The sequence below is a fragment of the Lagopus leucura genome, unplaced genomic scaffold (assembly GCF_019238085.1).
Source record: "Lagopus leucura isolate 7727_CA_CO unplaced genomic scaffold, USGS_WTPT01 63731-0_obj-0_obj, whole genome shotgun sequence".
Taxonomy (NCBI): Eukaryota; Metazoa; Chordata; class Aves; order Galliformes; family Phasianidae; genus Lagopus; species Lagopus leucura.
This window is the reverse complement of record NW_024962403.1, coordinates 74,422-100,087: the sequence shown is the minus strand read 5'-3', so window position 1 is coordinate 100,087 and position 25,666 is coordinate 74,422. Positions and strand designations below refer to the sequence as shown.

The 25,666-nt window shown below is 51.2% G+C and overlaps 1 protein-coding gene across 4 annotated transcripts in view; it reads right to left on the bottom strand.

Moving 5' to 3' along the window:
• LOC122190588 (E3 ubiquitin-protein ligase RNF220) overlaps positions 1-25,666 on the bottom strand; it is a 159,902-nt gene that overhangs the window by 75,423 nt on the left and 58,813 nt on the right. For 2 of the 4 annotated variants that reach the window (XM_042890635.1, XM_042890637.1), the window contains exon 3: positions 22,333-22,407. The exons of the other annotated variants lie outside the window; for them this stretch is intronic. In XM_042890635.1, coding sequence (XP_042746569.1) covers positions 22,333-22,407 — 75 coding nt within the window. The remainder of the gene's footprint in view (positions 1-22,332; positions 22,408-25,666) is intronic. 4 annotated transcript variants of the gene reach the window in all.

Genomic DNA, 25,666 nt, shown 5'->3' with positions numbered 1-25,666 from the left:
GGATTTGGAGAAGAGCCGCATGTCCTGGCTACAAGGGGACGGCACCCACTGCATGACTCCCATCCATATCCCCAGCACCCTCCCACCCCATCATTATTTTGACTGTTTGAGCAGCTGAGGCCATTATCAGCAGTGCTTCTTGATCTTTCCCTCCCAGAGGCATCCTTGGGAACATCGCTTCCATCTCACCGGGGTTCATCTTCCTTTTTATGGCAAGAGCACAACCCTAGGGTTGCAGATGCTTGCGAGGTGGCTTGCTGGCGTTTTAGTGTGATTTGTGTCACCCGCCCGATGCCACCTCACCCTTGGCACTGGGGTCGGCATCCAGGGGATGCTCATAGGTGGAGATGTCTAATGGCATGACATTGAAATGCATTGGGGTTCGCATGCGTTCATCTCACCCTTCTGCCGAATAACCCTTTCCAGGAAGAGTTTGTTGTGTTTTAACTGTTTGCTGAGAACCTGAGTGCTCAGAGATCAGGAAAACACCGTTCTAATGCCACACATTGCACTCGCCGTACCTGAGCACATCATCCCTAATCCACAGCTCTAAAGAGGCTTTGATGCTGCCTCTAATTTGGCACGTGGAGCGGCCGCTGCTCACGCTTGCTTGCAGGAATAAATGATGGGATACGCTTGAACAAGAGGGATCTGTGAGCGCAATTGCCAGGGGAGCGTGCAAATGTTGTCTTTGCACAGGAAATGTGCACCAAGCCGCGTGCTGACACTGAGAGGCCGGGTGTAGGACAAAGCCGGCGCATATGTTTAAAGAGAATTCCAGTTGCTATCCTATAGCAAATAGTCTTCAAAGAGCCCCTGGAGCTCTCAGCTTCTCAGCGTGGAAAGGGGAGTTTGTACAAGATGAAACACAAATAAATAGTTTACCATACAAAAGATATCCCAGGCAAAGAGTGAGATGCAAGTTTTTAGATCTCACATTAGCCAGCTGTGGTTTTATTGGTCCCCAAGTAAAAGCTGTAAATAAAACACAAACCTAACCTGCATATTGTCAAACTGCATTTAAAAAAAGACAACACTTAATGGCACTTGAGAGCATCAAGGGTTGAAATGGTGCACAGTGCATCACGAGACAGCCCACGGAGCTGTGAGTGAAGTGGGAATACCAGAGCTGGGCAAGTGGACCAAAGTGGCAGGGGTCAGTGGGAAACCAGAGCATCTTCTCCTCTCCTTTCTGTGCCAAGCTCTGCCCAACCTCTGCAGCTCTCAGGTCTTTAAACCTTGAATTATGATGACAAGTGGACACCAAAACCACCCATCTGGCTCTGGGCTCCTTGAGATTCCCAGAATTCTGTCCCCTTCCAATGAACAAGTCAGTCTGTCCTCTGAGCTCTTGTCCATAGGATCAAGGTTCCATCACACCACAGCTCTTCCCCACTGTCACCCACGTGCCAACACAGGCAGTGGTACTGTCACATCCCTTCTACTATTTTCAGGTGGAGGGAAGGAAATAAGGAGAAAAAACGAAAACAACAACAACAAAAAACAACTTGCCAAGGACTAATTAATATTTAATTTACTGCAAAATGTACTTATTATTCCCAAGTAATTGGCCGCCTGCACAGCTGTGGCCGCTAATGAATAGAGGGGGAACAAGATGCGGGGCTGGAGGCCGGGGGGAGCACAGGGGTGGTGTTGTCTTTGATCAGACTGAACCGCTGCCTTTAATGTGCATAATAAGAAAACTTAAACAGCTTTGGTGTTGTTTTTTTTTAAGATCTAAAAACAGCCATGATGCTACTAATGGATCTCGTTTAGCTTATTGCACTGTAATCGCCCTATTATCGCTGCAACTTTAACGAGGGGAAAAAAGGACTTTGGAAGATGGCATTTGCAAATAGGTTGTTGAATAACGTTGCTGCTAAACACGGAAAACAGGCGAGCCCAGTTATTGCAATTCCTTGCATAGACTGTCAATGCCCGACTAAGGCACCTAGCATCCCCATCTCTATTGCTCCTTTTTGCTCTGTGATTGAACTATTGGCTCATTTAACTCTGAGGACGGAAAATATTTTTTATTAGTTGCTAATAGAAGTGGCCCAATGTGGATTTCAGCTCAGCTTATCCTGCAGAGGGAGTTAATTTCACCCCAGTGTTCAGTGCTTAAGTGGGATTGAAGTGGCGTGTGAGCCTTGTGCCGACCCTTCTGCATGAGGTGACATTCACACTGAGAGTGTCCCCTCCCTGGGGAGTGGTGCACAGTGTGAGGCTGGGAAATGGCATTTCCCATGTGCAGGGGATGGGGCTGTCATGGGAAAATGTCCCTTGGCCACAGGTGGGGAGCTACCCCCATTGGTTTCATGGTGGTCACTGTAGCCATCCCATTTCCCCATGCTGCCTCAAGCATTCCACTGCTCTTCCCGCTCCCCGACCCTCATTCACTGCTCAGCAGTGGATGTTTTTGATGGCCCCAACACCTCAGGCTGTGATCCCATCTTATTTGGGTACGTGGACGGTGTGCCGGCCAGCCCAGACTTTGGCACCACCGCGCCTCACCGCATCCAAGCCCGGAGACGTGTTGGCATGCTGCCGGCCCCTGACTAAAGCAAACAGCCAGCCAGACGTGTCCTGGGGGCAAAGACAACACCATGCAGGGACACCGAGAGGTGAGAGCAGCCCAGGGAAGGGCCAGGGGTGGAGAGCAGTGGTGGTGTCTCCTCCAGAACAGCCCTGAGCCTCCTCTCCCGTCCTCCCCAAATAAAAACCCGGCCTAAGCCCAAGCAAAATAAATAAATAAATAAATAAAGTCAAAATACGCCACCCCAGGGAATTTAAAACTCTGACCAAATAGGCACTATTGATGTAGAAATATAAACGCGGCGGTGGCTCCGTGGGCCCTAAAGCTGAGCTGCAAAGTGGATTGTTGGGTTCGATTTGTCAAACTCAGAGGCTGGCAAGTTTGGGCAGCTCTGCCGATGGTGTTTTATGGAACCTTTCAGGAACCCTCAATAAAAAATGTATTAGATTAGTAATTTGAGTCCCAAATGACCAATTTGAAATGATTGCTTTCTTATGATTTTTCTGAAAGTGCCTGTTTCGTGAGAAATTGCTTGAAAAATCAGAGGGAGTTTGTAGAGACAATTGTAACAGCACACACGAGGGCTGGTTGCAGTGGGTTAGGGGAACACTCATTTAACGAGGAAGGAAAAAGCTCTATTTTTTGCATCTTTCCTCCTTCCTTGGCTTCAGTATTACCATAAGAAGGGCTGATGGTGAAATACTTGGGAAGGAAGGGAGGTTCGATGCCAAAATGACCTCCTGAGGTCCCTTTCAACCTCAATTATCTTGTGGCTCCTCAACTTTCTGATCGTCTCCCTCGCTGCCTTCTGGTTTCTGCACTTTGAGGGCTCTGCTCACAGCACACATCAGCTCTCTGCCCTGCCTGCAGGCGTGAAGCATGCCGTTCCTATTTATTTAAACGAAAGCCAAGATTCTTATATCACTGCTTGACTGCAGAGGCTGAAACTTTAGGAGAAAAAACCCTGAGAGCCTTGTGATAAACTTGTGAAAATTGGCAGTGCTGAGAGTGAACCACCCTGGAATACCGCTACCTGGAAGGCATTAAGGAATTACAGAGTGCAGCCTAATGGGGAGCGCTCATGTGGGCCAGGCTGCTTGGGAAAGACAAAGAGTTTGCAGAAGAATGAGTAGCAGAACCCATCAGCTTGATCGCTAACCAAAAAATCCTGAGATGACTGAAATATCTGTACCCTGATCCCCTTTAATTGCTCCTGTTTAAACAGGCCATTCTTTAAGACGGGAAAATACAAAGTCAGTAGGGTTTGCGTAAATGGCAATTTGCAAAAAGGATAAGGTGACACTTCTGACATGAACACTGAACAAAAAATTAATATTTTGTCTCTTTAATAAATGGGTATTTGCAGGAGAGAATCCATTATAAAAGGAGAGCTAGTGCGAGGTTCTTCAAGCTGTTTCCATCAATTGCTATAAGATTTATATGTAAATATGTTAATGGTACTATTAATAATTTAATGGGGGCATGGCAAGCTGTGTTTACATAATAAATATGATTAAGTGTTTCCCTCGAATGAAGTTGCAGGAGTGTCACACTACCCCAGGTTATTACCAACGAGGCTTTGCTGTGCTCTCCCCAGCGCTGGCAGGAAGCGCGATGCTGCGCTCCCTTCGTTGTGCCAAAAAGCTCCCACTGTTGCTGCAGAGCGAGCAGCAGAGATTTGCTGACGTGCACGGGTGATGCTTCCCCCAATTTTATTTCTTACAAGGGCGGATGAACGCCCTCCACTTGAATGAAATCGTTCAAGATTTACTTGAGTGTAATTGAGAATAAAATCTGGTCGGAGATAATTAAGTTGCTGAATATGCTTACCGCTCCTTAAATCCACTGCTCACAGAGCTGGACTGGGAGAATAACAGTCGGTAGGAATAGAGCAATTTATGGGCAAAGCAGGCAGGCTGCTCCACTGGGCTCCAAGACCCCATGGCATGCTCCTGCTTGGCTTTGTCCACCTGGGGCTGTGGGATCCTGCCCACACCCGAGCTGGAGGGAGCTATGAGGAAGAAAAAGCCATGGATTTCATAGAGCTGGTATTAAAACCTCCCAGGGCTGCGGTGCTGGTTGGCACCCCTTTGTCTCTCCTTGTCCCCAAACTGTCCTGCCTACTGACAGCAAAAGGCTCTAGCGTGGGATGGAAGGGGTTAAATTAACTGCAGTGCAAGGCCAATCGCACTGAGGTGTCAAACTATAATTTTATATTAGGGCCTGTAATAGTTACTAGAGTTTTACTACAATAACTACATGTCCAAGCAGAGTTTAATGAGAAAATCTATAGTTTTGCTATGGTATTTTCTCTTAGTTTGCATAATTCCCTGAATGCAACCCAGTAAAGCTTTTGACCCGAGATAATAAAAAGGTGATAAAAATGGGCTGTAAAACCCAGCATATACATACATACATACATATATATATTAAACAGCCACCACAAAATTATGGGTAATTTCCACAAGATGAGATGAAACAACAAAACCTCATTGGACACACCACCCCATGCACTGCAGATGGCATCCGCATGGGCGTCTCTTATGCCAACAGAGCCTTCCCCATGGAGGATATGGGGCTGAGACCCCAGGGTCCTGCTCCCATATTCTGACCATGTTTAACCCAAGAGCTAAAGTGGGCTTTAGTGTAAGGACCCAGCACTCTTCATGCAGGGAAGGAGAAAGATCCTTAGTTGCAAGGCATGAGGGAAGGACACATGAAATCATCCCCCCCTCTCTGCATTTCCTTCTCTGCCCTGCAGCTGCTCACAAGGATCTTTTTGGATTGTAAATGCAGCTGTAACTTTCACTATAAAACTCAACCTCTTCTCTCTGCTTGAGCCATCCAGGAGGGCACAGTGTGGTGCTTGGGGCTGAGCCTTAAGGGACTTCCATGGCTACCAATGGGAACTGTGGATGAGCTGTGCGTGGATGGATCTCCCCAAGACACAGTGCTATGTGTCCCTGCTCACTGTGGTTGGTCCAGATGACCTTGGTCACTTCCAACTGAAACCATTCTATGATTCTATGATTCTATTCATTCTGTGGTTCTGTCCTTTCGGTGATTCTGTGAGTCTATGATTCTATGATTCTCTGGCTTTCAGGTGAGGAGGAAAAGTTCCTCATGAAGCCCCAATCCCAAGGAGCCAAGCAATGTTGGGACACCATTGAGAGTATCAAGTGTGCATGGAGATTTTGGTATGCAACAGCAGTTTTGCTTTGGATTCTGCATTACCATGAAGATGAGATGCTCTGCCCATCCTCACCTGGAGCTGTGGCCCACGGTGAGCCAGGCACTGGGCATGGTCCCATGGTTCCCCCGTCCCCCCGTTGAGCTCCCAGCTTTCTGTCACCCTGCCAGCTCCAGGCTGTCCCTCTCCCATTCCCCCATCAATCACCCACAACGGGGATGATGTGTTAATGTTTTTCCTATAGACAGACACATTATGTTTCCACACTGCCTCTGCACACGCCGTGTTTACGCCCCTTCTCCCTCCGGGGAGTAAATCAAGCAAATTGATGCGAGCCATGATTAATTGTGTATCTCGGACCAATCTTTTACCGAGTCCCTCACACGGGCAGGTTGGTCCCCCCCTCTTCCTCCCCGACAAACCGGGGAAAGGAGCCTGTGCTCGGCTCGCTCCCTCTCGTGCAGTTTGACGGATAGACCCTGCCCGGGACGCGGCGAGATAAATTTGAAAGGCCTGCGCCGGGCTGTCAGCGTTAAAGATGATGAATGTGGGAGGTGAGGCGGGAGGGACCCGCCGAGCTCGGCGTAATGGATAGGGCTCCTCGGGAATGGATGCTCGGCCGGTGATTCCGCGTTAATCTCAGGGCTCTGCCGAGGTGCTGCCGACTGATAACAAGGAAATAGGAATGACAACAATTTTTAGCTGAGAGATTCTTCACAAAAATGCCAGCACGCTGGAGGTCTGACAGGCCCTGATTGAACAGGAGTGGGGCGGGGGGGCCGCCAACACCTCTCTGCTAACATGCAAAAGATGGATCATTTCATTCCCCCGCCTGACCATCTACATTTATTATCATTTCCCTTAATTCTGCCTCGCTTAGATACCTGTCAGCACCACTTCCCTCCCCAGGGCCGGCTGACGGGCGTGGGATGCAGGGGCACCAACACTGTTGGTGTTGGAGACCGCCAGCCTGGGCAGACAGACAGGCAGATGGCTGGGACAGACTGCCGCCGCATGGCATGGCACTGGAGGTTGAGGCGGCCATGCGATGGGGGGAACTGGAGCTGTCCTCAGCACCACACCCAGCATGGCCTCCAGACCCCTCGGATGCGTCCCCAGGCCCCCGTCCCATCCCACAGCCCCTCTGCCCCTTCCTGCTGCAGACAGCACCGTTCTCTAATGACCCCAATCATACAACTATTTGCTGGCCACACATAAACGCTTCCACTCCACCCCCTCCTCACCCCTGACTGCCATCGCCGTATTAAAAAGCAACCCGCTGCTGGGAATACATTAGTGACTCGCAGCAGATCCTTCTTTGCAAGGATAATTACAAAAAATAGAGGGACAATAACTATTAATATTTTATTGCAGTATTTAATGAGCTAAAGCAAATCGCCTTGCACTCCACTGGAACGACATGCTTTGTCATTCTTACGTTCCTTCCATCATTCTCCCCCGCTCCCCATCTGAGAAGCCCTCCCTGCTTTCACGTCCTGCTCACTCATTGCAATTTATATTTCTTCTAAGCTGCCTTTCTCCATCTCGAAAACGACCTTGCTGGGTCTTGTCCCACAGCTTTGCTGTTGGAATGACTCCTGTGGAAGGATCAAGCCTTTCTCTTAGTAGAGCTACTTCTCACCTTAGATCTTTGCTGTCTCCTCATGGGGAAGCTGAGGCTTTCTTCCCTCAGGCAGACATCGATGTATCAACATCTGCTTTGTATTTCTCTAAATTACTCACTTCCTGCTTTTTGATTAATCTTCTGATACAGGGGAAATACCATGCAAGTAGTTGCATGGCTTTCTACATATCTGAACTCATGGCAGTGACAGGTATATCGTCAGACCTGATGATCTTAGGTGCTTTTCCCAACCATAATGATTTCATGATTCTATGAATTTTGGATCATTTCATCTCTCATCATGGTCAGACATCCTTCCCTATCCACTGCAGCAAGGTGCCACAGAGCTAGAGAGGGCACCACACCAGGGCTTGCAGAGCTGTGCCTCTCTCAGCATGAACAGTGGGTGTTGTAGACGTGCACCCAGTGGACTTGGCTGCATACATGCTGGAGTCAGTCAGCCTTCAAGAATGCAAGTGGCCTTTAAAGAATCCAATCCAAACAGGCTTGAAATGAGATGATTTCATCTTAAAAGGATATTGTGAGGTAAAATAGAAGTTGAAGATATTACTGGCACGGTGACCTTTACCTGTGAAAGCAAGAGTAACAGTATCTTTCTCTGAAAAATTCCAAAAATATCACAGGGATACACCCTTACGTGTAAGTAGATGTGTAATGCTCGCATTCCCCAGCAGCATCCACCCAAACCACTCATGATTGGCTCCGACTGAGCATTAAAAGAGGGATGAAGCTGAGCAGCATCACCGTCCAAAGGGAGCAAAACATGGGAAGCAGCAGCATCACTGCTAACACTGCACTGAAACTGCACCGGTGGGTCTCCATCATGCCAACACCATCCAGAAAACAGGCCAGGAGGGCTCAGGCTGCTTCCTGCCTCCTTGTGCCCCAGGGCAGGGATATGGAATGCAGGCGGCAGCGTCCTCGTGCTCCAGGAATAAATAACGCTGCCCCAGCCTCTGCGCGCTGAGCGGAGATTTAATGTGCTGACAGCCCGCATTTTTTACCTTTAGTCAATATAAGAAAGGCCCCAAGACTATGATTCCCAACATCTGGATTCCATCAATATGTGATCTGTCATGATGTATCGGCATCCCCCCCTCTCTCCAGATTGAGCAATGCGGCTGGTTTTATTAATACGTCAAATACATTATCCGTGTAATACACTTGTCTGCCTCTGCCCTCCCGCTGCTCCTGCACAGCAGATTTGAATGTATGATGAATCAGTTTGCATTACACGTCTGTACGTCATAATTTGTCAGGATTAATAGAACTGTGTGGGTGGGGGGGGGGGGAGCCGGAGGGAGAGCGTCATGTGTGTTTAGTGCGGAGATGTCTGTATCACTTATTTATCTCTGCTCAGGCCTCTTGGTTCCCGGAAAACAGCAAGCACAGCACGTCTGGGAATTGCTGGGCAGCTGGACCACTGCTACGCACAGCCCTGCTAAGGGTGGCTGCAGGGATAAGGGGAAGGATGCGGTGTTGCGATGCGGTACTGGGATGCAGTTCTTGGGATTTGATACTGGGATGCACTAGTGGGATGCAGTAGCAGTACATGGAACAGGCTGCCCCGGGGAGATGGTGGGGTCATGGTCCCTGGAGGTATCCAAGAACTGTGGAGATGCGGCACTGAGGGACGTGGTCAGTGGGCACGGTGGGGATGAGTTGGGGCTGGACTGGGTGAGCTTAGAGATCTTTTCTAATCTTCATGATTCTATGACACAGGGCATGCTCTGGTACCTCTGGGCTTTCCCATCCACATGGACAGGTCCATGCCTGCTGTGGCCAGCACCACAACAGACACAGCATTTCCTCCTGGCTCTGCTGGAGCATTGGTACCCTGCTCTGAAGCAAGGCTCTTTGCCTCAGCTTCCCTGCATGTATCACTAACCTGTGCCCTGAATGCTGACCCCTGCATGATGTGTCGGAAGCCATTTATTTGCTTTTTGAAAATGGACTAATGCACTGATGGGGAGGAGACGCAGGGTCTGTTTGTAACCATGACTGTACACAGAGGCATTGGTGCCAGGAAGAGAAAGGAAGAGACCAGAGCCATGCTCCTACCCCAAAACTGGGGGCTTATCACGGCCCTGTGGCCACTTCCCCTCAGCACACAGAGATCTGTTTGCATCTCTGCAGCTGGACTTTGCTTTGCCCCTGTAAAACACCCATTCCAGCTATAAATGTTATTTACAGTACGTTACAAAGGATTTAGTGAGACCCATAAAGACCACAGAACAGAATGAATAGCGCCATTGCTCACCAGCAACTCCTGCATGCCAGTTCCACCTACTGCCACTCACCTGTGCCCAGAGCCATGGGGCATAGCCTGGTAGTACTGCCACAAAGGGGGTGGGAAAAGCAGCCTGCAGCAGGCATGCAGCATCCCTGTTGTGCTCTGTATCATCATCCCACGTGGGCTAGAGTGAAGATCAGCGACATTCATGGTGCTATCATTGCTTGGCTTGCAACAAAGCCCATCCACATGGATGCCACTGTCCCTAAGCAGGGATGCAGCAGGTCCATCCCCTGCTACCCAGGAGGACATGACATCACAGTCCCTTAATGGGCAGCAGCTCCGGTGCTTTCATAACAGCTCCCAGAAACAATTGCACATTTACAACCAAGCGAGCGCGCTTGGCACGCTGAGCTCGTTCCCCTTCCAAGGCTTAATTTGATTTTGACATATTGGCTTGAGATTAAAGGGCTCTCGTAAAAAAAAAAAAAAAAAAAAAAAAAAAAGAAAAAAAACGAAAAAAAACACCAAAAAACCCAAACACACGCATGCATCTAGCCCCCCCACTGCCCCTTTTTCAGGGCTCAAGCAAAAGTGCTAACATTGTAATATTTTAAGTAGAGAAAATCCAAGTGTGCTTTACCCCCCGCTGGCTCTTATGCTGGGCTTATAAAAATTAAGTGGAAACCTACACAGCTGTAGGCTATAAATCCTTTGTCGCTAAGGCAGCCAGGCCTTGTACCTGCCTTCAAAAAGAAAAAGTGAAAGGCAAAGCCCTGAAGCTAGGGATGTGCAGGGCTGTTGGGTGGGAACAGCCACTGCATGTTGGGGATGTCCCCAATGGCGATCCAAAGCCATGGAGTGGGGACAGCGCCCAACAGGGAGGAGATGGGAAGGGGATGGAGCACGGGAGAGCACGGCCAGGCAGTAAGAGCCCTCTCGGCTGAAGATCAATTAGCATCAATTACTGACTTCATTTAATTGTCGTAGAAGATGAATTTGTCATTTTTAGTCTGGAATTAATGGGAGACCTTCAACTTTCCCTTGGCAGCCCTAGCAGGTCACTGCGTATTTTTCCTCCTTTTGCAGCTGAGGGGACGGCTTGTCCGCATCCATCTGTCCATGTCTGTCCGTCCATCCCACATCCAGATCTGTTGTTTTCTTTTTTTTATTTTTCCTCTCACTTTCCACTTTTTCTCCCTTTTCCTCTTTTCAGCCAGAAATTAATTTTGCAGCCGAGGGCCGCCAAGTGTTTACATTTTCCCCAGCAAACAGGCGACAGTAAACAATGAACGCTCGCAGATGAAATTGAATTTATAACTGCATTATGGGGCCAGATAACACCCTAAAATAATACAACGATAAGGAAATTCGATTTGATTGCTGCCGTGAATCGGCTCAGGCCTATCTGCAGCCGGGGCCTCCCGTAATAATTTTAAATTGGGTTTGTAAACCTTATTTGTCCTTAAATATTTCTGCCATTTTTCATTGCTGAGGATGGATCTGTGGGTGTAAGGCGATGCAGATCCCAGAGAGCTGAGCGGGCGCTGGGGCCAGCAGTGACAGCCGCTCATCCTATCCATCACCGCGTCGACAGGCAGGGAGGAATCTCGGGCAGAAATTGAGTTTGTCTCACAGGGGACAATTGAACAAATTAATAGACCATTAGCCAAGCGGTGACCTGAGAAACGAGGGTGCTTGGGCTCCCTCCAGGTTTGGAATGGCTACAGAGGAGGGAGGTGATGGGAATCCTGTGATGCCAGTGTTTGGGCCCATCATAGGTTGGGAGATATGGCACATGGGTGGCCGTACTCTATGTCCTTCACAGCTTGGCATGGAGTCACCCAAAAAGGGCTGTGATGGGTTTGTGGCATGCAGAGTGCACAGCGGTGGGGAGGGATGCTGCTGAGGCTTGGGAAAGCAACTGGATGGCAAGGGGACAGCAAAGGTGATCTCTGATGATAATTCATAAAAGTCGGAAGAGACCCCCGGTGCGACGGGCTCCTTCCCACAATGCAGGATGCTCATTGGTGAGAGGGCTGAGCAGCCCTGAGCCCCAGTGGGGACAATCCTACGGCAGATGCAGTCCTCTGCCTCCGAGGGGCAGCCATGTGCCCCCCTGCATCCCTTCCCTACGACTTTTCTGAGTCCCACCTGGATCATCACCATTCATTATCCAAATGACTATATTTATTAAGTCCCCTGCCAAGGCATTGAAGCATGGTCTGTGACAGAGATTAAAACCAGAATAAAGCACCAATACAATATTTTTTTAAGCAGAAACAAACAAACAAACCCTAACTCCACCATATACAGGCAGAACTACGCAGGCCATGGCAACAGTGCAGAATTCTTCAAGGCCCCAACCCAAATCAGAAAATCATTAAGGTTGGAAAGATCACTAAAACCATCTAGTCCAGGTAACAGCCTATGCCTGTGACTGCTCTAGTCCATGTCCTCAGTACCACACCTCCACAGTGCTTGAACACCTTCAGGGATGCAAACTGGACCCCAGTGGCTTTTGGGGGTGATGACACACAGACAGCATCCCCAAACACTGACACTACCATTTCCCAAAGGATTATTTAAGCCCAGGGAATGAAGTACACACTGAGGGAGCACGGGGTTTCCTTTGTCTCCTCCAGAGATAATCAGGTGCAGATAGGACGGATATTCTGTACAAACATCCACTCGCTTCCACTCACCGGTTAAATTTTTTTCTGAGAGCCGTAAGGGTTTCAATTACCGGATTCTGGGATTTAGTGCCCAGGGCTTTTTGGTGTGCGTGAGATTTATTAGAAGGTTTAGTATCAGCGGAGGATTCACGCATTTACTCCCAGGAGCCCGGCTTCCGTTCACAGACCCTAAATCAAGAGCCAAGATGGGCTATTGTCACTGACGACATTAGCATGGTTAACGCACGCGGGGATGATTAATAGCCATATGCACACAGCCCCCCTCCTCCCTGAGCTCTGCCCCACACTTCTGCCCCTTGCTGCCACCCTGGGGCTCAGCACCAGCCCCAACATTACTGCTAGTGTTTCATCACTTCGGGGTGGGCAGTGAGCTTTTCCTCAAAGTATGGTTTTCGGAAGCCCCAATCAGAAGGGCAGACACACTCAAACGTTGGAAAAACAGGGAGAAAACTTATTATTCTAAGTGAAAACCCAACCTTTCTCTGTGGGATCTGCATGCCCTGGCAGCACCACACTCCTCTTTCCCCAAGGAACCCAGAGGTCAAAGCCAGTGTTGGAGAGCAAAGCAGCTCCTGCATTGCCCTCGTCCAAGCTCAGCTCCCGGAGATACACCACCACGCTCCTAACAAGTGAGATCCTGATGGCTTTTGTCCTTTTTCCAATACTGTGTTACTTACATTCCTTCTTTTTTAATTAAAACAGCCCCAGCTGATTTTACAAGCTTGCCGCTGCTTCTCTCCCAGTCTCTGTGTCTCTCATATGCTTGAGTGCTAGTATTAATTATTAGAGCCAATTTACTGTTTATACTCTGATGTTTTAACTAATTACCACTAATGGCAGACACCAGTGGGCAATCAACTTCATTTAGTTCCCAGTGAAAACCACTCATTACCATCTGAGAGAGCGAAGGAGAGTGCGTGGGAGGGATAAATAAAGGCAGAGCAAGCTTGGGGATGCCTGAACTATATGGAGATGGGTGTTTCCTCTGCTATAGAGGAACAATGGGCTGAGTGGGGGTCCCCAGCAGCTAGCTCCCTTTAGTGGGAGCAGCTTGGGGCTGAGCAAGAGGGACTGAGCTCCCCAAGCACCTGACCCAAACGTGGGGCAGATCTCCAACCAACTCCATTCTCCTGCAGTGTTTGGGGTGAGGGGCTGTGTGTCTCCCAGCCCTTATGCAGGAGCTGCTGGGGATGGAGGGCCCTTCCCAGGGGACAGATGTGTCTCTAATGAGCTGCCAGCTCGTTACCAGTAGTGGGAGTCCTGCTCTCACAAAAGGGACTGCAGTGTTTTAGGAGTAGAGATGTCACTGATGTAATTTTGTTACAGCATCCCTATTCTATCTTAGCTAGAAATACTAAAACAGGCACCCAAGCCCAGCCACAGGGATGGGTCAGGGTACCACCTCTTCAAAGAGAGCGCCAGCCTCTCTTTTCCCCTTTTCATTCTCTGACCTGCTCTATCAAAATCTTCCCTTTGGAAGGGAGCTGGGGGCTGCAGACCCTCTCTGCAGTGTGGGGACGCAGCCGCCTGTCTTGTGGGAAGGAGTTATAACTATGCACACATCTGAAATGTAATTGCTGTCAGCTCTCTCCATTCTTGCAGCACGAGGCCTTTAATCTCTCCCACCAGACCCATCGGCCCTGATATTGCAGCTCCAGAAAGGCTGGTTTTATGTACTTTAACCCTGCGACCTTTACAAATCCCATCATTCCAATCAATACGTCTCATTAGCGTTAGGTAAATGTATGGGATGGATGGGGAGCTGCGCTGGGAGGAGCCCATGGAGACGGGTAGAAAGTACTGCTGCTGACCGCTCCCTGGGGCAGCCCATCCCCAAAATATCCTGCTCCATGCACCCTTCCCTCCAGACGCACACCTTGGTCCAACTAGTGCAGGGCATGCAGCAAAGTCCATGCCAAGCCAACAGTGGAGTCGAGAGCCTGAGCTGTTAACTGGACCAAGCTGTTGAAGTCATTTTTTCTCCCTCCTTGGGAAGCAGACACATGTTTTACAGCTTTCCACTATGTCGGCTAAATGGAAACATGCGGGGCCTGTGGCAGGTGATGGGAAAAAAATGCGGGGTGTGCTGCAGGGCCGCCTGTGATGCTGCAGTGGGGGGAGAGAGAAAGGAGCGGGGCAAAGGGACAATCTCCGGCCCATACCACGAAGGGAAGTCTCAATCCACAGTGACACCTGCTGAAGACCTTACCAGCAAGGGAATGCTGAGCCACCCCAAACTCATGGGACGTGGGTCAGCCAAGAGTGCTGCAAAGACAGGATGGGGCCAGCGCTGCCCTCAGGATCTCGTGGCAATTAGCTGGGGATCAGTGCCTCAGCCTGCGGGGCTGTAAATGCCATCACTACCCATAAAACCACCCTGCTCTCCCCCGGATCCTGCTGGAACACTTGACTCATGCGACCCATGGGATCCCTGGGGCAGCCCTGTCTGCTATCACTGCAGCGTGCTGGGGTGCGAGGTGCCCTCCTGCCGCAGGGGCTCCTCCCGAGGTGCCATCTGGAGTCGGGGCTGGTTTCCCAGCTCCGCTATCCCCATCTGCAGAGCCGGTTGGTTACTGCAGCAGTGTCCCAGCAGCACGTACAGCCGGAGCGGTCAGCTTAATGCCGAGCCCAAAGTGTGCTCATGTGTACAGATCTACTGCTGGCAGAGCCAGAAGAGCAAGGGCTAAAAATACGGGCAAGCTCTGATATTTCACGTTAGCTCTGTTTAATGAAAGCATTTCCGAGAGATTTAAACTTAGAGCTGGGACAGATGCACCTCTCACCGGAGCTGAGTTAGTCTCCACGCCATGGATAGGGGTATGCGACACCCCTGCATTGCCCATATGCATCACACATGGTGCATGGACACCCATGGGCTCCCCACTGCCCAGCACTGCTTTCCCACCTCCGTCTGCCCTGTTTGTTACTTCAGCCGAGTCTCAGCTTGTTGGCAAGCACTGAACTCCGCAGCTGCAAGAAAACCATTTAAGCACTAAGCTCCCCTTAGCTTTAGCAAGACGACTGTGCGGCATGGGATCTTAGCACAGCACCCAGCAGGAGGCAGAGGGAAAGAAGCACTAATAAATCCTGCATCAGGCCAATTTCACTCGCCCTGACAGGGTGCTCTTCCTGGAATTAAATGGCCAAAACCCTGAGGCGCCTCTGTGGGGCAGCACCCCAACCATCATCTCCCCGAGGCTGATCAACCGTGCAACCTGCATCCAGAACCACAGCTTCAGAGCTGCCCAGCAGCTGGAAACAAGTGTGGTGGAAGACAGATTGCAGATAGATGAGAGATTGGTGGGCCTGGAGATGTAGGGGATTGCAGCACTGTTAGATTTTATCTGTGTCTCTGTACGGACGGATGACCTTGGGATCCCAATCAACAGTTGTTAATAAAATATAGGGGACAAGTATGAGGGGTTAAATGCAAAGCTTGTCTGCTGGCTCGGTAGGAATGGCACTGCTGCTCAGCACATCCATCAGGGCACTGGGATGCTGCTGTTGCCTGCACCCTTTGCCTTATCCACTGGAAAAGGTGCTTTTGGGCTCTGATGGGAACAAAGGCCCCAGCTCTGGTCGAGAGCCCATTTGCTCCTGTATCTCCAGATGCCAGCACAGCTATGAGAACTGCATGCCCAAGTTGTTTCTGAACAGCTGGGGGAGATGGGGCAGAGGCTGTGGAGGTGGGAGCAGGAAGGAGTGGAGGTGGGAGCACCCTGTCCCTGGTGAGAACTGTCAGCTCTCTGGGTTGCCCTTCTGCATGTGCCTCCACCCTGAGCATGGCCTGGGCATGCAGGACCTATTCCTTTAGTCCTGTATTTCTGCTGCCACCCTTGCCATCAGGAACTTTTTTATTCGTAAGGAGCTGGGAAGGACCTGGGGCAGTCCCAAAGCTGGGACTCCATCTCCTGCTGTGCCCATCTCCTCCTCACCCCCAGCCACGCTGAGATCTGGCTCCCGCTCAGCCCAGCATTTTGGTCCCAGCCATTACAATGACAACAGTGATAAGAGATTCGTATCACAGCACTCAACATTGATTTGAAGCTGAGCCCCTTCCCTGCACTCCTCCTCGTGGCTGCGGGAGCAGTGAGCAGCAGGGCAGCACGCTCAGCAGCGGGGCTTTGGAGACTAGGGCTCTCTGACATCTCCGGATTCACAGCACATCTGCAAAGGGACCTCAGCCACCAGTGGGGAAACTGAGGCAGGGGTGGCTATGGGCTGGCACGGCAGCACTGCTGGGAGGTGTCCTGCTGTGGAACTGCCTGAAGAAAACAAACCTGGCCATTTTATCAACACGAGTGGAGCTCCAGCAGCTCCGAGACGCTGAAAATCCTCCTGGGAGCAGCAGGACCTCAGGGAAGCGTCTGAACAATGGCAGCTTGTGCAGGGGCTGAAGAAAAGCTGCCGTTGTTGGGGCGAGCGCAGCGGCACGGGGCGCATCCAGGTACCCCAGCTGTGCCAGCACGTCGTGCAACAGAGCCGGGGCTGTTGTGGGCACCGCGCCGGCACTGGGTGTCACCGCCTCGGCTGGGAGCCGGGGACGCTGCCTCTTTGTCTGCTCTCCTTTCTGCTCTGCTGACCCGCTTTGCTCCCTCCGTTGCGCCATCCATCAGTGCTGGCAGCACCGTCAATTCCAGGCCTCCGCCATGCCATTCCCCAGGGGGAAAAAGCACGCTGGGTTCTTTAGGGCAGGGAGAAGCACTTTCTCTCCTCGCAAGTTCCTAGTTTCCCTCTATCCCTCTGCAAAGACAAACCATGCCTCGCCCCAGCTTTGGACGCGGAGCTTCTCCTGCAACCCAGTTCACCTCCAGCTCCGCTCCAAGCTCCGAGGGCAGGCACGGCCCCGCCGCGTCCCTGCGGCCGCTGCTATTACCGGCAGCCGGCAGGCGGTGGCAGCCCTACCCGAGGCCGGCTGGGCCCCCGCAGCCTCTAGGCGCTGCGGACACCGCTGCGCACCGGTGGCAACCCTAACTGGGACACAACACAGCGATGCCGTGGATGAGCTATAGAAAATGGCAGCATCTGGGGGCAGGCTTACGTTCACTCCCCCTGCCGTGGTCATGCAGGGTGGACCTGCAGTTCTGGGTGTCACCCAGGTCCCCCTAGCCCCGCACACCCCATGGTCTGGACCTGAACAGGAATCCCACAGTGGTATCATTAAATGGTTTGAGTTGGAAGGCTCCGTAAAAATCATCTAGTTCTAACCCTTGCCATGGACAGGGACATTTCAGTTGCACCGGAGGAGGTTCAGGTTGGATATTTGGAACAATTTATTCTCGGAGAGAGCGGTGATGCGGTGGCACAGCCATCCAGGGAGGTGATGGGGTCACCATCCCTGGAGGTGTTCAGGAATAGTGGGGATGTGGCACTGAGGGATGTGGTCAGTGGGGTGGATTGGGGTTGGGCTGGATGATCTTAGAGATCTTTCCCAACCTTAACGACTCTGTGATTCCATGACTGGGACAGAGATGAGCTGAGGATGAGCCACTGGGCACATGGAGGGGCCGGGTCCTGCCCAGGGCTGTGCCATGGGGCAGCCGTGGGCTCTCAGGGTTGATCCTTGCGTAGGCACTGCACTGCTGGGACTTGGCCTGCCGCAGCCTGTGGGCTTCTAATTTACTGCTTTCCTTTTACCGTAAAACAGAAAGGGGAAGGTGCACCCTTTAATCACTGCCTCCGGGGCCCCGCCTGAAACCACACAGCGGCTGAGCGAAGGCTAGGAGTTAATGCTCCTTCCGACACCTTTTTATGATTCATGGGCCTGACCTTGAGCCATAAACCGCTCAACCTCCCTGACACACTGGCAGTATTTACAGCCTGCGGGACCGGGACATGCAGCAACAGATGCAGCTGCGTGGTTGGGATAGGCACAGGTATGGGTGCGACAGGTAGCAGCCGAGAGGCAGAGGGATGCTGCAGGCTGGGATGTCCTGGATTTATCCCTCGCAGAGGCATCCCAGGTGAGACCTGTGGAAGCTGCCATGGGAACTGGAGTGGGGTGAGACCTGGTGGTCAAAGAAAAGGTTGAGCAGAGCCTAACACGCTCTCTGCTTTTTGCCTCAGTTTCCCCACTGCTGCAGCAGCACTAATCCTGACCCATCCTGTTTGCATGGAGTTGGAAGACCGAGCTCAGCACTGTTTGCAAAGTGGGTTTGGCTCCTCTGATAGAGCAAGCCAGAATGTGAAGGTCATTATTATTAGCAGGATTCAAGTGATTAACCCAGTACAGGTGAGCAGCTGTGCTGTGCTCAGCAACAAAACACACACAGCCTCAAAGTATTGACAAATACAATAAAAAGCAATGAAAAAATAATGGCAAACATTATAAGACCAGCAAGTTGCCAAACTGCCCCCAAAACATGCTTCCTGAAAGCAGAAGGGACTGAGCTATGCCATTCCCAGGGACATCCATGGGACATCAGGATAGCCAGGAGTTCAGCGATGCCCATGGGTCCTTCCAACTCTGGCCTTCTATGATTCTATGATCCAGATCTTTAGGAGCCTGTGCTCCCTCTGCATGTACCCAAATCTCCTGGTATGGGCTTGTGTGCGTCACTTTCCCCATCCTCCCCAGGCATCCTTCTTCCTCCTCTGACCGACAACACAAACCACAGTAATGGGAAACTTATATTGGAACAAGAATTTCAATTTGGAACAGGATTTTATTTTTATTCATTTATTTTTTTTATTTTGAGTTTGCAAGTTGTCATTTTTTTTCCCCCTTCTCCTTGTGAAACAAAAGAGGGAAAACTCACCCTTATCTCAGAAAGCAGAGTTCAGGAAAAAGCTACTGGTCTTTTGGACTCAGTGGGTCCTGTTTGGTAGCCTTGCTTGTCATTGGGAATTTATCAGCCAAACACAGATCTGCTATAGTGCGCCATATAACTAGTGCATAAACAAACTTCAGCATGATAAATGAGCTACTTTGAAGCCATAAAGTTATTAGCTAGTGGCTGTTAGCTACTGCTTAGAGAGCACTCAGAGAGGGGTGTAGAGTTCCCTCTGCTGCCTGTAGCTCACGTCTGCTGTGCAACATCACGGGGGGCTGCCAGGTCCTGGAGCATCCTAACCTGCATGTTGCAGGGCTGTAAGGGTCCCTCTGGGCCACCTCCTGCTCCTGTTCCCACAATGTGCTGGGGGTGGCCAGGGCTGGCTGCATCCCCCTAGCGTTGCTGGGATGCAGGAGATGTCTCAGAGGGGCCGGCAGTGGGGCAGCAGGATGCAGAGCTGTCTCAGTGCCTGTTCCTCATTAGAAGCCCGGTGTTGAAGAAACTCATAATTAGAGCTCTGAGTATTAATTAATCTCCATGACCCTCCTCTCATTCTCCTTTCCCTGCTCTCACTGCTCAGGAGGTCAGCCTGCGTTATTAACAAGTGCAGGATGGTGAGCGTGCAGAGTGGGCTGGCAGCAATGTAGGGCTCAGACCTTGGGTCCTGTCCCTGTGTTCAGAACAGTGGGTGTCTGGCTCCCCCCGTATTGCTGGTGGAAGCAAGTGTCCCTCCCCACGTGCCTTCGTCTGCTGCTGGGCTCAGCTGGGAACATCCCACTGCTGGAGACCTGGCACTAGGGCATGCCAACAAGGCAGCCCGGCACAACCCCACCGTGGCACACATCTCTGCCCTGCCTGACCCCACTCAGGGGCGGCCCCTCAGTAGGACTAGAGAGGATGGCCTCAAGCTGCACCAGGGAGGTTTAGGTTGGATATTAGGAATACATTCTTCTCAGAAAGAGTGGTGATGCAGTGACACAGGCTGCCCAGGGAGGTGGTGGGGTCACTGTCTGTGGAGGTGTTCCAGAGCCGTGGGGATGTGGCACTGAGGGATGTGGTCAGTGGGCAGCATTGGTGGTAGGCGGAAGGCTGGACAGGACCATCTTAGAGCTCTTTTCCAACCTTAATGATCCTGTGACTCTGTTCTATGCTCCCTGCCTTGCCCATGCAGGCTTGGCCAAATGGAGCACAGCCTGAGGACTGGGAGATACCGAGAGCTGCCAGAGAGCGACAACACAACAACACAAGATATTACATAAATCCAAACTTTTCTGACTCCCTGGTAACCACCAATTGCTTCCCTGATCTGATTTTTCCCCTTTTCTGCTGGAGCAATAAAAAGGGGAAAATCAACATCCAAATGATCTTGTTTATGGCGACTAAATAAGCTGCATGTGCTTAATCCGTTAGAGTTTAATGAATTTACGACTTGCTTTGGAATTTGACAAGGGCTGTAAAAGAGTAATTAACATTTATCAGTGTGTTTTTTTACACACACCCCGCCCTCCTCCCTGCTCCCTGCCTCCTCCCACCGCCTGTCGCAGAGCAGCACTGGGTACTGGGGGGAATATAAAAGCGATCAATTAATTCTTAATAATCTCAGGGAAAGATTGTAGAGTCACTGTATGAACTCAGGGAGTGTCAATAAAGGTGCCAAAGGTTGGCCCCCTCATCGGCGCTGCGGAGGAATGTGGGTGGCTGGGAGGGGACGGGGCAGTGGGGCTGTGGTGGAGCAGCCCTGCACACCTTTGCTTTTCTCTGATGGCCTCCAGAGCGATGCTGGGACACCTCATCCTGGTGGCTGTAGGACAGGAGGAGAACCCAAATCCTCACTATCACCACCCCTGTGTAATCGCACAGACAGCTTGTGCAATGGACATCACCATACACAGTTTATACTGCCCTGCTTTCATAGAATCATAGAATCAGAGATTGGAAAAAGTCACTAAGATCATCCAGTCCAACCCCAACCCATCCCCACCATTCCCACTCATAGAATCATAGAATCTTTAAGACCATCGAGTCTTACCATTAAATCCAACCACCAGCCCATCACCACCAATGCCCATTAAAATTCTGTGCCACGTCCCTTGAACGCCTCCAGGGACAGTGACCCCACCACCTCCCTGGGCAGCCTGCACCAATGCCTCACCACTCATCAAGAGTCTCCTGGAGGAGACAGCAAAGCTATCTGGGCTCGGCTATGGGGCAGAGGGGTCCCACGGACCTACAAACAAAAGCTCAGGATGATAAATCCTCAGAGGTTTGAGACTGTCCGGGCATCTGCTCTGGACAGAAACAAATTCTCCCTGTCGAACATAATGGCCCAGAAATAAGCACTGAGGCAGGGAAGGAGAGGGCTGGACCCAGAGGGTCTGGAATATCTCCCCCTAACCCCATGGCGAGCACGTGGGAGGGATGAGCACTGGGCATGCACACACAGGGCAGGCAGGAGCACTAGGATTTATGACCGGGTTATTCGAGGCAATGGGATGAGCACAGGAAAGAGAAGCAGAAAATAACAGGATGAACTTACATCATTTTCAACCTTCATTTCACATGTACCATCTTGTCCACAGGGAGCAGAGCAACCAGCACCCCCAGCACGAGACTCACTGAGTTATATTGGTGGCCCCAACAGGACCCATCGCTTCCCAGATCCTGGGATGCTGTCCCATGCCCTCCTGCCTGCTCTGGCTCAGCTGTGCTGCTGTCAGCCCGTCTAAACAGCACGGCTGGGGTCAGCATCCTGGTGGCTCTGGGATTTGTCATGGGATCTGAAGAGCACAGCTCACAGCAAGCACCCCCAGGGGCAGAAAGGGTGCACGGAGGGGGAGAGCATCCCAAAGGGGACACGGAGCTGTGATCACCAGCAACATCCATTGGATCAGCATCTTGGGACAGGAGCTGGGAGGTGACCAGACTGCTTCTTTTTGGGATAATGGGACCACAGAGGGGCACACAGAGGTGGCAGGAGTCCCTAGCATGCTGCTTGGGGTCTTAAGCCCACAGTCAGCGGTGCTAAAGATGATTGTAGGCTGTGGCTATAAGGAATCTATTGATCTCTTGGACTCTCTAATGACAGATTAACCATTTTAATAAAACGTCTCTTAATCATGCATTAACCCTTCTCAGCTACTCGTACATTCAACAACAAACTGAGGAGGATGGTGGGATTTCTCAGCATCATTTTTGGGGGAGAAGGGAGGAAAAGACTTACTTAGGTAAAAACGACAACAAGAAAAGAATGCAAACTTACAGAGGGGGAGAGTTAAAATCATACGATGAGTGGCAGTTGCAGACGCCTGGGGCCCTCTTTGGCTGTCGCTTCTATCTGGCAATCAATCGACAAGAAATGGGGATTATGAAATATTGTGCCTGTGAGCAAAGGAGGGGGTTCCTTCCCCAGTGTGTGATACCTCCACTCCCACCGGGACACAGCATGGCTAATGTCACCCATCTGGTGTTGAATAGGCTTTAGGTCACCCATGGCCATCATCCCCACCATACGTCTTTCTGACCAACTCCAAGCAAGGCCATGACATCATAGAATCATAGAATACCCCAAATTGGAAGGGATGAATCCTAGCAAAGGATCTCGATGCCTCTGATTTCTTATGGGAATGGGACTTGGCAGATGGGAGCAAGACACTGGGATTGGGCATGGAGAGAAGGAGGCAAGGGAACAGCTGCACTGGCACAGAATAGGACAGGGGGCTCTGCCATGTGTGCACGGCCCCCCCGGGGACTCTTGTGTAAGCACCAGGGAGAGGACAGGCACTGCTTCCTCTTGCTGGAGCCGTTGCAGCCTCAGAAACCACCACGTCCTCCCTGCTTCCTGCAGGTGCCCATGAATCACACCTTGTCACTGTGCTGCCCAACCGCCCCTCCGCTGGCCAGGAAAGGGTTAAGCGGGCATTCATCACCCTGTTTGAGAGATGTTTCAAAGCCTCTTCCAAATATTATAAAAAATGCCTTTAATCATCTAATAGCACGAACTCAGCCCATGATGGATGGAGAGAAGTCGCCTCTCTCCTCCTGATCCTAACAGATGAGGCTGAAGAGCTGCTGCTCCGGGGGGGAGGAAAGTTGGGGAGGGGGCTGGGGAGAGAGAAGGACATTTCTCAACCTCCCACCAGAGCAGTTATAAATATGAGGTCATACAGCAAGAGATGATAACGCATTAAGGGCTCTTGAGATATTAGTCTGTCAGCCTCGTTAGACACAGCCTATTTGGGGCTGACTGCATAATTAGAGGCTGGGGTACCCATAACTCATTGGTGTTTATATGGTGGAAGGGGCTACGCTCACCATCACCCTCAGCACTCTGAAAAGTCATCTTCAGCAGGCATCTAGCTCTGCTCCCTGCTGCAAAAAAGCACACAAACCCTGGACAAAATCCTGCTCCTGCCCCAGCCTCTGCCCTTCTGCAGCCCCCACTCTCTTGCAGGTTGGAATGGGAAGACAGAGGTGACAGTCTGGCCCCAGGGAGCTCACGGGAGGTGCAAAGTCCCAGTCCTCCTGCCTGCCCCATGGGATGCGTTGCCCCTTGCAAAGGGCTGTGTCCACCATGCACCACCCCATGCTCGTCCTTCCCATGTCCTTCCCAGGGAGTTGCTTTGGGCTGGGATGGGAATGGGCCGTGGAGGTGGCTGTGTACTGGATAAGGATGGGGAAACAGAAATGAGCCCAAGGAAAGGAGAAAGCCTGAGAATACCATGGGACAGCACTGTGAGCATCCCCAGCCCTGCATCCCCTGTAACCTTCACCAGGAACCACATTTAAGCAGCGACCTATGAGAGAGGGCAAAGACCCCACAGCCTGGGCAGAGGTGACACCTTCCTTGGGAGTGCAAGCACTGGTGAGACAGTATGGAGCTGATTGGTGTGAACAAGGAGCTGGGCTTTGCTGAGCTGCTCCACTTTCTCTTCTCAGTTCTGCCTCACTGGTGGTGAGCATCGACACCGCGGGGCACTCCTCAAACCCACCCGCTCCAAAATTGAACAAGTGAAACAAGGAAGGGGAACATTTCCCTTCTGCAGCCGTGTGCAGTGAGGGCACTGCAGGAGCTGCTCCTGCTCTGGGGATGCCAGTAAGCAGAGCCCAGGGGCTGCCCTGCCATCCCCTCATCCTGCACACCCTGCAGCTGGGGAGGGGGCAAGGGATCTGCAGAGGCAGGGGCAACCCCATGGCTTCCCAGGCTGAGGCAGGATAATGAATCCTGATGGGGGAAGTGACCTTTTCCAAATGCCACATGTCATTGGATTTTATATCACACCAGGACAATGCACCATGGGTATTAAAATCGTTTTTCCAATAGGAGTGCGTTGTGTGTATGTGTGTGTGTGTGTCAGGGAGAGATGTGAGAAAAATAAAATTAAGATGTGAAAATAAAGCTACCTCTAACTATGGCTTTTAGAGAAGACTTGGGTCCTGGCAGGGCAGCATTGGCAGAGCCAATCATGCCCTTTGCTCCTGAGGCCATGAGTGATTTTGTCAGGGAAATGTCCTGATCCCCATTTCTCAAGTTTTGCACAGACATCCACTTCTGCAGCATCCCCTATGCACAGGAGCACACCTCCAAAGCTGCTCATGGAGCCATGCACAAATGTGAACAGAGTATGCCATGCCTCTTGATTCCCATTGGCGCTAGGCTGGGCTGTGCATGCAGGGGAAGCAAAACTTTGCACAACTGCCAAAGCCAGACTAGGGGGTCTCACCCTTTAGGCCCCTGTGAGACAGCACAGGGAGGTACATGGAGCATCTTTATGCTGGTGCACACCGGTACGGGACACACTGAACACAAGGATGAAAGCACAGAGTGAGAAGGGAGTCACTGGGAGCCAAGCTTGCTTAAACTCCAGTCTGTTCCCTCGATCTGCAGGGCAATTGTCTGGCTGAAATAACAATGCTGAGACACACACACACACACACAAAAAGAAAAATAATAAAAAAGAAGACAAGCTGTGTTTGTTTATTCAGCTTCTTTCTCCCGTTCTGTCCTCGACAATGCCCTGACACTGTGTCCTGCTGCACCGGGGCTGCAGCCCCAATAGGCTAAATTTATCCCAGCTGGAGATGTTTACAAGCCTTGTCCTGTTTACAGTGTGGCTCATCCTGCTCACTCTGAGCCCAACAGCCTGTGCTTCCCGTCCTTGGGCAGAGCCACTGGGGGCTATGGGGAGAAGTGGCACTCCCGGCTGCTGCTTGCCCACTTCAGTGCTCCAGTGATGGCACAAGGGGACACCACATTTTCTTCCCCAGTATAGGCCTCAGGGCTCACCCAGGCTCTCAAGAGCTCAGCCTCTCCCCCAGTGACCAACCCATCAACTCACTCTGCTCTCCCAGGCTGCCTCACCCCATAGTGCCTTCAGCAGGGCTCACTTGGCAACATCCAGGCGTCCCTTTGCTGCTCATAGAGCCCCAGCTAATGAATCCTAATGCATGAAAGCTTTCCATCAACTATTTGGCTTGCTGTTGACGTGGGCTGGGAGTCACACGAGCAGATTTGGGGTGAGCTCAGACTGAGATCATAGAATGATAGAGTATCCCAAGTTGTAAGGGACCCATAAGGACCATTGAGTCCAACTCGC